This window comes from Furipterus horrens, unplaced genomic scaffold (genome assembly GCF_987537825.1).
Source record: "Furipterus horrens unplaced genomic scaffold, mFurHor1.1.pri manual_scaffold_15, whole genome shotgun sequence".
Classification (NCBI taxonomy): Eukaryota; Metazoa; Chordata; class Mammalia; order Chiroptera; family Furipteridae; genus Furipterus; species Furipterus horrens.
The window spans coordinates 5,566,281-5,581,010 of record NW_028327185.1 but is presented as its reverse complement, the minus strand read 5'-3'; the positions used below and the strand labels follow the sequence as shown (position 1 = coordinate 5,581,010).

Here is a 14,730-nt window from a genome sequence, read left to right as displayed (position 1 = left end):
TCTGAAATCCCTGCAGTTTATTCCTCTTTCACTCGGGGTGCATGCTCTGCGTGAAAGTTGAGTCATGTCGTATCTCTGTGTTAAATACCAAATAGATGGGCCCATCACTCTTCTATCAGTTCTGCCCTTTCCCCAGCCCTGGCAAAGAACTTTGTGTGGAGTGGCATTTTATATCTTTTATTATAGATTTAAATATAATACAAAATATCATGGACTTCTTTGCTACCTTTGTGTAGTATTTTATCCTAGTACGGCAAAATGCAGACACATGCACACAAAAATACACTGCCCTAGCAAGAAGTTGGGGCTGTCCTGAGAAATTGGTGCCATGAGAATCACAGGGAATTTATTTTGTCCCCAAAACTTGACTGTTCCAGCCACTACAACCTTAGTAAGTCACTGATCATATGGGAAAAAAAAAAAATCTCGTTTTGTTTTATTTTGTCAGAGTTCTCTGTATCTGTATGGAGCAAAGGTTTGGGATGTTCTTTTTGTTTTTTGTTTTGGGGGAAGGTTTGTGATTTTCGTTGTTTGGTTAGGCAAGAGTCTACAAGTACCCATCCTTTAAAAGTTTAATAAAATCATACATTCAAAAAAGCATACAAGCTAGAGTAGTCTAATCTGTGATTAAATTTATTACTTGAGGTTTTGTATTCATTTTGCCTTCCAAAAAAAAAAAAGGTTAAATTTGAAATTTTATTAAGAACTCCTTTCCTTTGAATTTATAGATTGGGGTAGCCGTTTTATCCAGCTGTCGTGTAGGTTTAGTATTTACTGGACAAGATGTGTTGATTCAGGAGGTTGTCTGTGGAGCGCCTGCCCCGCGAGGGTCGTATTAAACTCAAGAGAAGCTTTTTGAGCAACATCGCATCTTGGAGACAATATATCAAGTTGAGGGATGCTCAGCTCTCCTGGTAATTATAACTGGCTCCCAGTTATTGCTTCGGGGCTAAAGAGACTCCAAGGAATAGGTTTGGGTAAAAGGGGTTAACCAGAGGGAGCAGAAAGGCTTCCAGAATTTAGTGCTACTGAAAACATACAGAATGAATAATGTGTGAATAAGTTAAGATGACCACTCTGTTTGGAAATATTTTGCAGTTTTATATAATCAGAGTGTGACCAATGTAATGGAGCACATTTCTTGTTCTCATTCAGAATTCAAGAGACATTATTTTTATTATTAATTATTATTGGGTCCACTTTTGGACATTTCTCTGTTCTTTATTAATAGCACGGTAATGTACTTTTTAACATCTGAAGGGATTATTTTTATGTACCTATTTAAAACTCCAATTTTTCATGTTGCTAGTTTGTTAGAGCTGAGTTTTAGTCAGAATCGGGATGGTCAAGTAATTAATATTCCTTGGCACCGAAATATTAAAGAAAGAATAATTCATTGGGGGACATGGCTTTATATGTTATACATCATATGCGATTTGCTCTTTACTTTTTGCCCGTGGTCTTTTTATGTATGTGCATTTGTTAAAAGCCAATTAAAGAATATATATCAAATAAGAAGTCGTGATTTTTAAAACCATTTATGTTCACAGACTAAATATTAGTTAAAAAATCTTGAGCAATGAATGTCCTTCTAACCAAAGATTCAGAGGTGAGTTTTGGGGTAGCCAGCCCCAAATGCTCCAGTATAGGGAGCATTTTGGTCCCGCCCGGCATATGTTAGCCACGGTTTTCTCTGCTCTAATTCATCTGTGCTCGCCGACAGCTCCAGATGGCGTGCTGCCTCCCAGGCTTGCGGCTGCCACTCCGACGGGTCTTCAGGTTGTCTGGTCCACACCAGCTCGTAACAACGCTCCGGGCTCCCCCCACTACCAGCTCCAGATGAGGCCTGGCCACTCCCCCCACGGATTTCTAGAGTGAGCATTACACTCCGTCCATCCTCCCAGCTGTCACCTGGGTGGCACAATGTAGCCATAACTTCATCTTTTCTTTTTTTTTTTTTTCACCATTTGTTACATTAAATTTATTGGGGCAACATTGGTTAATAACATTATATAAATTTCAGGGTTTTTGAACACGAGGTCAGTTCTCATTTGCAACAAATAAAGGTCACCTTTCAAAAGTTCAAACAAAAAGGAAAAATAAGCAACACCCTAGGAGATGATCATTTGCTTTATAAAAATATCTGTTTCTAATTTATACAGCTTTTTAAGTAAGATTCCTTTGCACTTAATTTTTCATGAGCACATGCATTACACAAAGCAAGCATACCCACATAGCTACAAAATTATAATACTTATTCAACAGATTCTGCATGGCAATCATTCTCAGTACTAGACTAGAATTTACCCAGTACGGCCATAATCTACAGCTCATATAAGTGCAATGCTATGAACCCTCAGCCAAATGGCTACTTATCTTAAAAAAGGTATCGTGAGAAAACACAAAAGTACAAGACTTCAGTGCATGTTGACATTCTCTGAAAAGTCTTGGCCATCAGGTCTTATTTTTCTTTTTCTTCGAATGCCTACAACGTTCTGCCTAACCTTCGTTTCCTACAGGTCCTTCCCCCGTCCTTCTGCGTCTTTAGGCTACGGAGTGAGAGATCTCCAGCCGTACACGGAGTACGCGTTCCGGTTGGTCGCCTCCAACGGCTTTGGCAGCTCACATAGTCCTTGGATCCTGTTCATGACGACCGAGGACAGTAAGTGGTCTAAACAAGGCGCAGCCAACTGTCCTCTCCACTGGGGAGTCTTAAATGTCTTTAGTTTGTCCTAAACCAAGAAATAAGTCTTCTTTCTTTTTTCTTTTTTTTTTGACATTTAGTGACAATAAACTTTTGTAGGGCAAGGGTGGTTAGACTTTCCAGGAAGAAGAGAAACGTGGGCTTGGAGACATGGAGGGTGGGGCGTACAGACGGGAAGAAGAAACCCACAGTAAATTACGGTACGGCCCCATTCTGTCCTTCAAGGTGCATCTAGGTGTCCTCCAAGAGGAAGGTTATCATCTCGTAGTCTACGGCCAACTGTTACAGTGTTCTCTGCCTTGGAGGGGTTTTTGTGGGTAGAAGACTGTGGGATACAGGCCTTACTTTCTGAGGATGCTGACTACACCGTGATGCCTTTTCCAGGAAGTAGATTTCATAGTACTTTTGCCTGCACGTGACACACAGCCTTCCGAAGAGAGAACTAAAATCAAACAACAGTGCTTCTGCGTAGGATACCCAGGGTAGATTGGGATTGCCTTCCTGCACCAAGAAAAAGAACTTCCTAGTTTTTCATGGAAGAGTTATGTCTGCCTGTATATGTTCTTACTAGGTTCTATAGGAATGAACACGTGGATAAAATACTTAGTTTTATAAAAACTACCTCTATAAAACCATATAATTTTTTTAGAGAAGTAAACTAAATAGAGCTCCACAGAGTGCATGAGGACACTGTATCTTGGAACAATGAGGTTTTAAGGTTAATCTTTTCAAGTCTTATAATCAGGGCTTCCTTAGAAGCTGTTCTGTTGGCCGCCTGCCACTCTAGCCCTGCATCCACTGTGGACGTGAGTGATCACACAAGGCTAGACACTGGTCGGAAGGCTTAGAACTCGGGACAGTTCCAACTGTTGATTAAATATGCAGATTCTTCTAGTTCTCCCATGTCCTTAATCACATGGTTGTCGTGAGGATAAGACATCACATGAGGTAGAACCCGGATTATTTACCTTCCTCGGAGTTTATTTTACAAAAATCTATTATAAACAATAACATATCATATTTCATCCATTTCTTTCAGTTCTCCCTGGGAGCAAGGTAGGAACGTGGCAAGGCACATCTACTGTTTTTGATCTTGAGGGTACCGTTGAGTAAAGTATCAGCACAGGGCAATAAACAGCACCCAAGAAGGCCCAGATAGCATTAACGTGCCCCTCAGCGCCCCTCCGCCCCTGCTAGCAGGAACGTCACATGAGCTCCAGAGAAGCTAACAGGCTGGTCACTAACTGTGTACAGATCTTTGATACGTAGAGGCAGCACTCGGAGTTTTAAAGATACGTTTTCAGAAAACTGAAGAAAGATTGCCCAAAAATGATTATGCAATCCCCTCCATAGGATGCCACATTGGAAGAGGAAAAAACAAAACAGGACAGTCCCCTTGCTCTGGCACTCGCAATTTGCATTGCCACAGAGACAGGGTGGCAGTGCATTACCTCAGCCGCGGGGCTTATCAGATAGGAGGCATGATCTTTCTACAGGCGGGAAGTCAGCACCGAAGTCCACGATTTTACAAAGTTCCAGTTTGCACAGCAGCGTCTGTTCAGCAAACGTATCTCCCACCGTCTTTACCCATAAAGCAAGTCTAGCAGCCTCTGTGTGGTTGGCGCCTTCATGCCTGGAGACGCTGCCTTCTTATTTCTAGGGCCTGGGCTTGAAGGGAATAGTACTCATCCTCTATCTTCCTTACATAAGAATGAGTACCACCCAGGCCATCGTTTTTATTTAAATCCTTCCCCTAGAACTGGCGACCCCCTCCTTCCCCTGCTCACGTGCGCGCTGAACGGTCATACATGTCAGCGAAGAGCCAAAGGCGGCCGTTGGCCCCTCTGGGTTCAGTGACCAGGGCAGCCCCTGACACAAGAGGACAGACAGTGTAGTCAGTGGCGGTGGGTGCCATCCTGCGAAGGAGATGCAATTGGGTTGACAAAGACTGAGTGGTTGGCATGGGGCACACGCAGCTCTTCTGTCAAGGCCTCGAAGGCTTGCTCAGAACGGCACCCATGCTGCCAGCTCCGTCACCAGCGTCACACGTCACACGCAGTTCTGCCCAGCAACGCCCCCTTCTTCCCTGCACCTCCTGTTCTGTCCTGCACCCCCCATTCTACCCAGCACCCCCCTATTCTGCCCTGCACCTCCAGTTCTGCCCAGCATCTCCCATTCTGATGTTGCATGGCAAATATCTTTTTATTCATGTGATTTAGACGTTAAGGTTTCAACCTGCATCTTATGACTGTAGTAACGTGAGTGAAAGGAACATTTTTATATAAGGGTGAAACATTTATATCAGGTTTTATTTTATGAGGAAATTGAGCTCCAAGTTTCAGCAATGCGGTTCAATTATTTTGCTCTCTCCGTTCCGAATATGCTCCCTAGTTGCTTTAAATACTGACTTGCAAATGCTGGCATGTCTGTCCTTTCAGACAGCACCATGGGTGGCTGTTTGGGCCAAAGCAGAAGACTCGTGATGAAAAGTAAGCTGTTTAATCTGCTGATTTTGAGAGCAAAATGGCTCTGTATGCCTGTCACTACATACTTTGTTTTTTCTTTCTTTCTTTTTGTGTGGCATACATCACACGCCTCAAATTCTTGCATTTCCAGAATTGGTAAAAGCAAGTACTTATGTTTTTACATTCTTATTTTTATATCCTAAGATCAAAAGCTATAAGTGGCCAATAGGAAACTCTTCGATAGGGTGGGTTGATTAATGAGAAAGCCAATTTGCATGGCCTCAGTTCCCCTCCTGAGCTCTTGAATCTCTTCAGGCCCATAAAGCACATAACCTTCCGAAGGTGGGACTTGTCCTTCTTAGCAGACTTGTTTTCCTGCCGTCCTAAACCCTCACATCAACATATTTAATTTTGTGTCCTAAACTTTCAAGGAAGAGTCCATAGCCATTTATTGGACAATATGCCCCATTTGGGAAGAAAAAAAGCTTCTTCCTCATTTATACCCTACAGTCCTGATCGTGGGAGACATGGAGAAAAAATGGCTTTCCAATGTAGGTTCTCCTGCGTTCAGACCACCAAATGGTATGCTTTCAATTTCCTCACCTGCTGGTCCTCAGAGGGTCCTTCGATTAAACAATGATACCTGTGTTACCACCTTTCTCTTGTTTCGTCAGCTGTTAAGACGCTGAATGTTCACTTTGGCGCAAAACCATAGTGCCCATCCTTAATATTTGTTTTAGGATACAACTATTGAACCCTTTTCATTATCACAAGATTAATATTTCTTTATCTTTATTGTATTGGTCCTCTTACATTTAAGTCTTTTATTATGAGCTGTCAAAAATCCTGTTGGGAGGTAGTTGAGGTATAAATAATATATTGATAAAAAGAGATTTCATGATTAAAGGGACGGTAGAATCCATCATTTCACTCTTCTGCTAACATATCAGTAGTAAATATCAAAAGGCCACATTAACAATTAGCATATAATATATTGCTCTGTGTAATTATACATCCATATATCTGCCACCTTGATTTTTAATTCATTGGCAAATGCAGGAGACATTCATTTGTGGAGTTAATTTTACTGAAAAGAGCCGGTAAACGGAGTGAGTTTTGAATTCGAATGGCAGAAAGCTGCTTGAGGGCACTACAAGAACAGAACAGGAACGCTGAGCTGTCCTGGGTAACGGGGACAGCAAGCGAGTGCGAAAGACCCGTGCCAACCACCCAGAGTCCCACGCACCGCAGCTGTGAGTCCCGCTGTTCCTTCCCACCTACACACGCATGCACGTGTGTGCACACACACCCTTCCCGAGTGCGAACCAGTTTAACCCTCTCTTTTAGTCTGGGGCCGCACCTCTGAATGTGATGAGCAAACCAGTTTCCCATCAAAGATCATCTCACGTGGACCTGCTTTCTATTATGGATGCTGGCGTGCAGTGGCCTGAACTCTGAGTCAGTGGCCTGGACGGGAGGATGTCTGTCCCTAGCCCAGGGAGGCAGGTCTCTGAACAGTGGCATTTCCGTCACTAGCCAGCTGAGCGGCGTGGCTGTCACGCTTCCCAGTGTCCCTCCAGTGTCAGCTGCAGTGACAGCGTGCTGTGCCCCACATTGATTTTCCAGTTAAGGAGCTGATGGTGATATATAGGGATTTTAAGAATTCAGCTGAGAGGCCGACTTTTGCCTTTTATCATTCCATTAAAATTTTATAACCATCTTTTTCATGTCATTCCACCCATGAATTCTTACTTTAGAAAGTGATGGTTAGTGCTGTGAGCATTACTTCTCCCATGTTCAGAGCTTTTTATTGTATTAGCAAACTGCCCCAATTACAGTTATTACTCATGTTTTACATAATCGTGGTGACCCTTTCCCCCGTGTGGGAGCACAGGAGTTGATTTGTATATAGAATTAGATGATTCGGCTTATCGTCTTAACACACAAATCTGAAGCCGTGCCAGGAGGTGGGTGTTAACCCTTCCCTCGCCCAAGGAGCCGAAGACGCTGCGCCCGGCTTCCTCTCCTGAATCACACAAGTTGAAGGGCCCTTCTTGGCACAAGAGCAGGGAACTGACCCAGTGAGAGTCGGCAGCTAATGAAATGTGTGCTGGCTTTTGAGGGCAGGGGGGAACCATGAAATTGAAATTGAACATCTCTTCTTTCCCAAGATAAGAGATCACCTTTACTGGAAGGCTGTGCTCTGTGGGGGCTTGAAGTACAAGTTCATCTCATTATCATGGGTGTTTCACCTATGACACTGTCATCTTATTCTGGAGAAATAAGAAGCTTATCCCCATCATAACAGAGAACAAACTGCATGTTTGCTGTTTCTTTTCCATGAAGAAGCTCACAGTTCGATAGTGTACCTATGAGGAATAATTATGCAAATAGAAAATACTCTTATTTATAAGTGTTTTATGGGGGGATGAGATAGGGTTAGGCATGTAAGGCTTGACTCCAGCATTGATTTTCGGGACCCCAATTTCAGAGGATTTTTCCAGAACAACATTGTTCTCTCACGAGACCCTCCCTTGCATTGCTTTGGGAAATCGCCAGATCTGGGTGACGCATGTAAGGAAAGCGTCTGCAGTCCCCAGTGTGATAGAATAATTACCACCACCACTGCATGCCGGACAGCAAAAGCAAGAAATGTCACAGTGGTTTTAAGAAAGTCTTAAAATAGAAGCAAATGACAGACTGAAAAAAAAAAAAAAAAAAAAAAAGGATTCCTCTCCAGATCCCTGTATGTTTCGGATCTTTCTCCTCAGATAGGATGCATTACCAAGTCGTCAGCTGTGGGCTGATGGCAGGGGTAGTGTTCTGTAACATCTTCCCTCTCCCACAGTAGTTATGACTTAGCCATCAGTCCGGTAGGTGACAAATATGTGTGTCAGACCGTGTGACATGTGCTCATATGACAAGCGCTCTTGTAGTCACTGGTTTTGCTCAACAGACATTCCCTTCAAAACTTAAACCTTGATTAGAACACTGAATTACACACACACACACAATCAATGCCACTTTAAACAATTACTAGATCCAAGTATATCTTTTTTAAAGATTTTCAATAAAAATCGAATGTTCGCCCAAAACTCTCACAAATGCCAACACCGCTGTGGGCAGAAAAGGGGAATAGAGTCTATTCCTGATCTGTGGCAGCGATTTATAGATTTCAAGCCGTGGTTTATAAGAATGCTAAATGTTCTGGAATTACAGCTGTTACTGATCAGTGATGGAGCAGATTTGTGTTATTGCACCGTGTTCTTGCTTGTACCTGGAGAGCAGTAAAGGCTCCATATAATAAAAAGCACCTGCATTTTAAATGAAATTTCAATTGAAAAACTTAACAGCCCTTCAAATTGCAGAATTTAACACAGCCCAGTAAAGCTTAAATAACACTTTGCCTCCGCAGGCTGAGGGGTTTGCCTTCAAGGTGACTTGATTGTGTCGCGTGGTGAAATTATTTACAATTAAGGAATTTCTCTGGAGGGCTGCCGGAGAGGGGCTGTTCCACAAGCCCCAGGCAGGCATATGGCGGGCCTTTTCTGGTATTCACAGGGCCTCCTGAACCTTTATGATAATTGAATCCGTTAGAGCGCTGAGTGGAGCCGGCATAAAGCCTGTTAACCTAAAGGTCAGATCTGTGCGTTGTTTATTTATCGAGAGGTGATAGAGCCCTGCCGGCAGCCTCTGTCAGAGTCGCCATCAGAAGTCCCCGATAATATTAACAGGGAGGAGACACATCGCCCACCACGGACGGGAATGAGAAACAGAACGGGGTGGGATGTGGAACATGGAATGCATGGTGCAGAAGCATTTTACTGAGCTGTGGACCGGATGGGTGTGTTACAGTGTTACTGATTATAATTAGTGCCTGGCGTCCTTGTGGGGTGGAAACGTGGCAGAAGTTAGAACTTTGGTGAGACCTGCCCTCGTATCTATTTGTCTTCTGGTATCTTGATGTCCAAAGAGCCCTCATGCTGCATTTTAAGCATCAGCTTTAAGGACAAGAAATGATTTTGATGAAGCCGTTCTAGAAAGGGACGTCATAGTTCGGGTCAAGGACTCTCGGTAAGGACTTCCCGCCAAGCGGCCCTCGGCCTTGTCTTTGGGTCACATGTGTATGTGCTTATGGCTTTTACCAAGGGTTGCATCTCATATCTTTATAGGAGAGTTCTTACTCGTTTTAGCTTTAGTTTGAGGAGGTGTGAGAAGTTTTCAAGTGGCATTCCTTTTCAATGTGCTCACCTTTCTAGGACCTGGACCTGTCGACCCTCCGATTCTTCTGGATGTGAAACCAAGAATGATGTCTGTCACCTGGCAACACCCTTCAAAGCGCAACGGGGTTCTTACCCATTATAACATCTACCAACACGGTGATCTTTTTCTGAAAACTTCTGGAAATGTCACCAACTGCACAGCGACCGGTTTACGCCCAGACACGGCCTATACGTTTCAGGTGGAAGCCTGTACTTCGAAAGGGTGTTCCCTCTCACCGGAGTCCCAGACGGTGTGGACCCCCCCAGATGCACCCGAAGGCATCCCACGCCCAGAACTGTTCTCTGACACCCCAACCTCTGTGATCATAACTTGGCAACCCCCCACCCACCCCAATGGCTTGGTGGAGAACTTCACGGTCGAGAGGAGAGTCCAAGGGCGGGAAGAAGTTACTACCCTGGTGACTCTCCCAAGAAATCATTCCATGCGGTATATGGACAAGACATCTGCTCTCAGCCCGTGGACGAAATACGAGTACCGGGTACTGATGAGCAGTCGTCATGGAGGGACGAACAGCAGTGCGTGGGCAGGAGTGACCACGAGGCCCTCACGACCTGCTGGGGTGCAGCCTCCCACGGTGCAAGTCTTAGGACCCGAGGTAGCCGAGGTGAGATGCCGCGCGTTCTGTCTTCTCTGCAGACATGGGCAGGCACCCTGGGTTGACTATGTGAAACAGAGCCATCTACTGACAAAATGCACACATTTGTTATTTCAGGCATTCATGGGAGAAACAGGCTTTTGGCCTTTGGCCCAAACGATCTTGAATTTGATGTCAGTTTTTCATTCCTCCCTGTATCCCCTTAATTATATTGTTGAGATGCTTCCATTTGCCTCACACACCTGAACTGTTTTGAATGCCACAATGGGATGCTTAGCTTAACCACCACGTCAGACTTAAATAGATCAGAAAATGAGAAGGGATGGGGAAGTACGGAGGCATGGATTAGCATATTAACAAAAGTTCCGATGACCCAAATTCAGATTTCTTTTCACCGATCTAAGAATCAAAATGACGGGAAAGGAAATAAAAAGAGCGTACGTACTGGACGCCCTAGAGCGCGTTCCGTTATTCGCCGCCGCCTCCTGGGAGCGGGCTCCAGAGGCCGGCGTCACTGCCACTGCTTTGGCTTGCGTACAGACTTCATTCAGGGGAAATTAGTGTAACCAAACAGGAGGGAGTTTGGTCGCCTAGAAGCCTCTGTTGTGCAAATACACACATGCTTCCATAGCTTCGGCCTTGTACTGGTGCCAAGAGCGTCGGCGCGGCCGCGTGCCCACCGGAGCACAGCGCAGAGGGTGTTTGCATAACAGCAAAGTTCATCTGTTGAAATTACGACCCGCATCTGCGCGGGGTGTTCTCTTGCCCCCACCAAGAAAACAAACGCTAGGTGATGCTACCGAGGGGAAACCGTCGAAGAGATTGAATGGAACCTACACGCTAAATTCTGTTTTTACAAGTCTTCATTCGTTCGTTGCATTAGGAGACTGTTCAAAGCAACACCCCTTTGATAGAAATATCAAAAGTGTGTAGAATTCTGTGTAGAAAACGCTCAAAAGAAGTTAATTGGAAGTACATGATGTGCAGTGTGTATTATATGAATTCAGCAATCGTAAGAATTGTTCTTCATTCAAAGTAGAAACAAAACAAAACAAAACCCCAGACAAACCTGGAGTTATTAATCATTCCGGAAGTGACTTTTTGTTTCCTGAGGGAATTTTGCAAAACTTTGGTAGCATTCGCAGTCAATCTGATATGGCAGAAACACAGTCCCTTCCACAGAGGCAAAGCTACCTCACGGACATCATTCTGGATTCTTTCTAACAAACATTTAATAGGCAGATCTGAAAAGAACACTTTTGGGAGAACAATGACTCCATGCCCAATTCTATGTGATTCAGTAAACGATGACCCAGAGTTTCCACAGCAAGTTGCCTGGCTTTTTCTTTGTCCCCAGTCCCCCTTTTGATTTTGTAAGCTCATCCTGGAATGAAACAATGCGTGTGGCTTGTCAGCTTGGCTAGGGTGCCACCAGGAGCAACAGTGTCACCGGGACTGGGCCCAGGCATAGCGTTACACTGGGCTGTCCTTCCACCAAAGTAAAAGGAACTGCATCTTAACTGTCATTCTCACCCATTTTTAAGGAGGGGACAGTCATTGATGTCTGCTTAAATCAGTCCACACACACACAAAAAAATTCAAAACACACCAGAAAATCTTACGGAAGGAAATCATAATGACACCTCGTATTTATTGAGTTCATACTAAGTTCCGGAAATTGTTTGCACTGAATCCTTGCTACAGTCCTATCAGAGAGAGGCTGTTATCATCTCCTTTGCGCAGACAGGAAAGGGGAGAATTGAGAGATTAAGTAACCTGCCTGAGATGACGTAAGGAGCAGGAGTTGGGATCCACACGTGAGTGCCGTGGTCGGGAGGCCCTGCTGTTGGAGCTGAAGGAAACGGTGCTTCTCCTTGGAGGGCGCTGAGTTGGGTAACAAGTCTGTCCTTCTGTAGGTGACATACACACCCAGCACCAATCAAATCAGAATGCTAGTCATGTTTTTGTTTTGTTTTGAACAGGAGACACTGATTTTAACTTTAAAAAGAAGACCAACTTATAGAAATAGCCTAGAAAGTTGGAAAGAGCAGTTGAGTGCGGTAACATCCTCCTGAGCATCTACACTTGCTCTGAAGCCACTGAATCACAGCAGCATGGATGGCCTTGGCAAAAAAACAGGCAGAAGCCGTTGGACCAGGATGGAAAGTTTAGATACCGACCTGTGCACATGTGGGGACTGGACTTATTGGACAAGTGACATTTTATCAGGAAAGAATGGTTTGCTTTAAAAGTGATTCTGGCCTCACAGACCATTGGTGTGTAAGAAAAATAAATGGACCTATCGTATTCTATAATAACTAAATTTCAGTCAATTAAAACTTTAATATTAAACATAGAAAGCATAGAAGAATATAAAGAATAATTTTATGTAATTTAAAGTTTGGGAGCAGGGCTCTTTCTAAATTATTTTTTAAAACCAGCAGCTTTAAAAGGGAAAGATGGTCTCGTTTAGCTGGAAAACAATTGTTTTCTGCAAGACCTAAGACCCCCCTCAAAAAAGAAGTTAAACTTCCAAAGGCATAGCGGGAAAATAGATGATTTCCGCATAACAGACAAAGAACTTTTAATGATTTAGTTCCGTGAAGTGGTGCCCGACCTTGACTGGAACTCACAGAACATTCTGGTTCAAGACGCAAAGAAGTGGTAGTCCACATACCAGTCAGGCTGACGTTAGCTTTGATAACCTCTTTGTTTTGCATTTACCTTATGAGTACCGAGAAGCCCCTTGACTTTGAACTTGACTCGTTTTTCCAGTCCACAGACAGTATGGCACCCCCCAGACAAATAGAAGCCTGTGTGTGCTCTACAGACTTTGCTTGCTTTAGGTTTCTTTGATCTTTTTTTTTACCTCCAGACAAATTCTCTATTGGGCCATTGTTATTAATTAGGACAGAATCATCAAGCAACTGCCCAACTGACGCTTGTTTTTTTGGGGGGGGACGGATTTTATCACCACTTTTTGTGAATGTACCCTATGAAAATCTCAGGTGACACGCCTTCTGGAAGAAAGTTTTTCTCTTTGATTTATATAGAACGTTTTGATCCATCCTCTCTTCTAAGTTTTGATTATTCTTTTTGAGTTTGAGTTATGAGAGAACTAATGGAGATACGCATATGTCATTTTGTAGGAGTTTGTCTTTTAAAGTCTCAAAGTGCAAGGACGGTGTGCTAAGGCAAAGGTCTGTTTTAAACAGCCATGATTCCAGTTCCTTCCCGAACCCCGTCCTGTGGGCATGGCAGCCAAGGGGTACAGAAGGCCCTGCTATTGAGGGGCTCAGTCCATTTAGGAGATGAAATATAGTCTCTTATGGGTAAGAGGCATTGCAGAGTGGCAATAAAAGAGATGAACCAAGATCGCATATTAATAAGTGCATTTTTCACGGCCTACACACTGTTTTCCAGGGTCCTTTCTGCCCAAGAGCACAAATGTTTTGCCACTGTGCTCTTACAAAATTTGTCCCGAAGAGAAAAGGCACGTGAAACGTGGAATTTCATCATACAACATTGTTTCTTCTGATGCTGAAGTCCATGAGTCAAAAATGGCCATCCTTTCTTGCCTCTGCGAAAGCCTTCTGTGTGTCTCTTATCTCTGAGAAAAGGAGGTGTCGTTCCTTCTTTACATTCTACATTCTACACAAGTGAGGTTTAGGAGCTCAATTGTACATCCTCAGAAAAGGCAGATGAGGACCCCCCATCCTCATCCCCCATTAGGGTACACACTAATGGTGCAAAGCAAGGAGTTCTGATGTTTCGCTGAATGGAGTTATGAACAAGAAAACCAACAGCCTCTGCTGTCCGTGGATGTGTGCAGATGTGTGAATTTTCCCCGAGTGTGGGCTCTGTCTCCTTCGGATCCACCACAGCAGAGGCGGGCCCCCGAGGTGTGTATGAGTCAGACAGTTCTAGAGGGTAGCAAGACAGAACGCCAGACCCAGGAAACAGCATGGCACTTAGCCCCAGGGGCACTGCACGGTGGTCCCAAACCTTCACTATGGTCCCAAGCCAAAGCAGGCATTCAGAAAGCAATTTAACTTAAAGCTGGGCCCCGTGAGGTTCCAGGCCTTGTGAACTTCAGGCGCTCTCTTCCTGGGCAGTCACACTGATTCTGAGTTGATCCTTTCTTCCAGGTCACTTGGAAACCCCCGCTCATCCAGAACGGAGACGTGCTGAGCTATGAGATCCGTATGCCCGACCCTCACGTCACCATAACCAACGTTACTGCCTCGGAGCTCCGTCGAGTAATCACGCACCTGATTCCTTTCACTAATTATTCTGTCAGCATCGTGGTCTGCACCGGGGGTGGCGGGTATCTGGGAGGGTGCACGGAGAGTTTGCCCACCCGTGTTACCACCCACCCCGGCCTGCCTCAGGGTGTCCAGCCGTTGTCCGCGGTCCCACTCAGCGAATCGTGTGTCAGGATTTCCTGGCAGCCACCATCAAGGCCAAATGGACCCAATTTAAGGTAAGAAAAAGTGACCGTGCTTCTGGGTTTTGCTATGGTCTTCTCTCCCCAGGAGGAAAGGAAGGAAGGAGGCTTTTACAAGCACGTGGGAACATAGAATTAATTCCTTACTGAATGTCCCGCAGTCAAAATTTTTATACAATTGCATATCGTGTATCTTGGCATATATGGAACCATATAAGTTCGTCGAGGTAGGAAT

The 14,730-nt window shown here is 44.4% G+C and overlaps 1 protein-coding gene across 1 annotated transcript in view; it reads left to right on the top strand.

Moving 5' to 3' along the window:
• The window catches only part of USH2A (usherin), a 462,824-nt gene that overhangs the window by 290,045 nt on the left and 158,049 nt on the right, over positions 1-14,730 (top strand). Inside the window, exons 38-41 of the mRNA XM_090263490.1 lie at positions 1,724-1,874; positions 2,520-2,662; positions 9,429-10,057; positions 14,197-14,531. Coding sequence (XP_090119616.1) covers positions 1,724-1,874; positions 2,520-2,662; positions 9,429-10,057; positions 14,197-14,531 — 1,258 coding nt within the window. The remainder of the gene's footprint in view (positions 1-1,723; positions 1,875-2,519; positions 2,663-9,428; positions 10,058-14,196; positions 14,532-14,730) is intronic.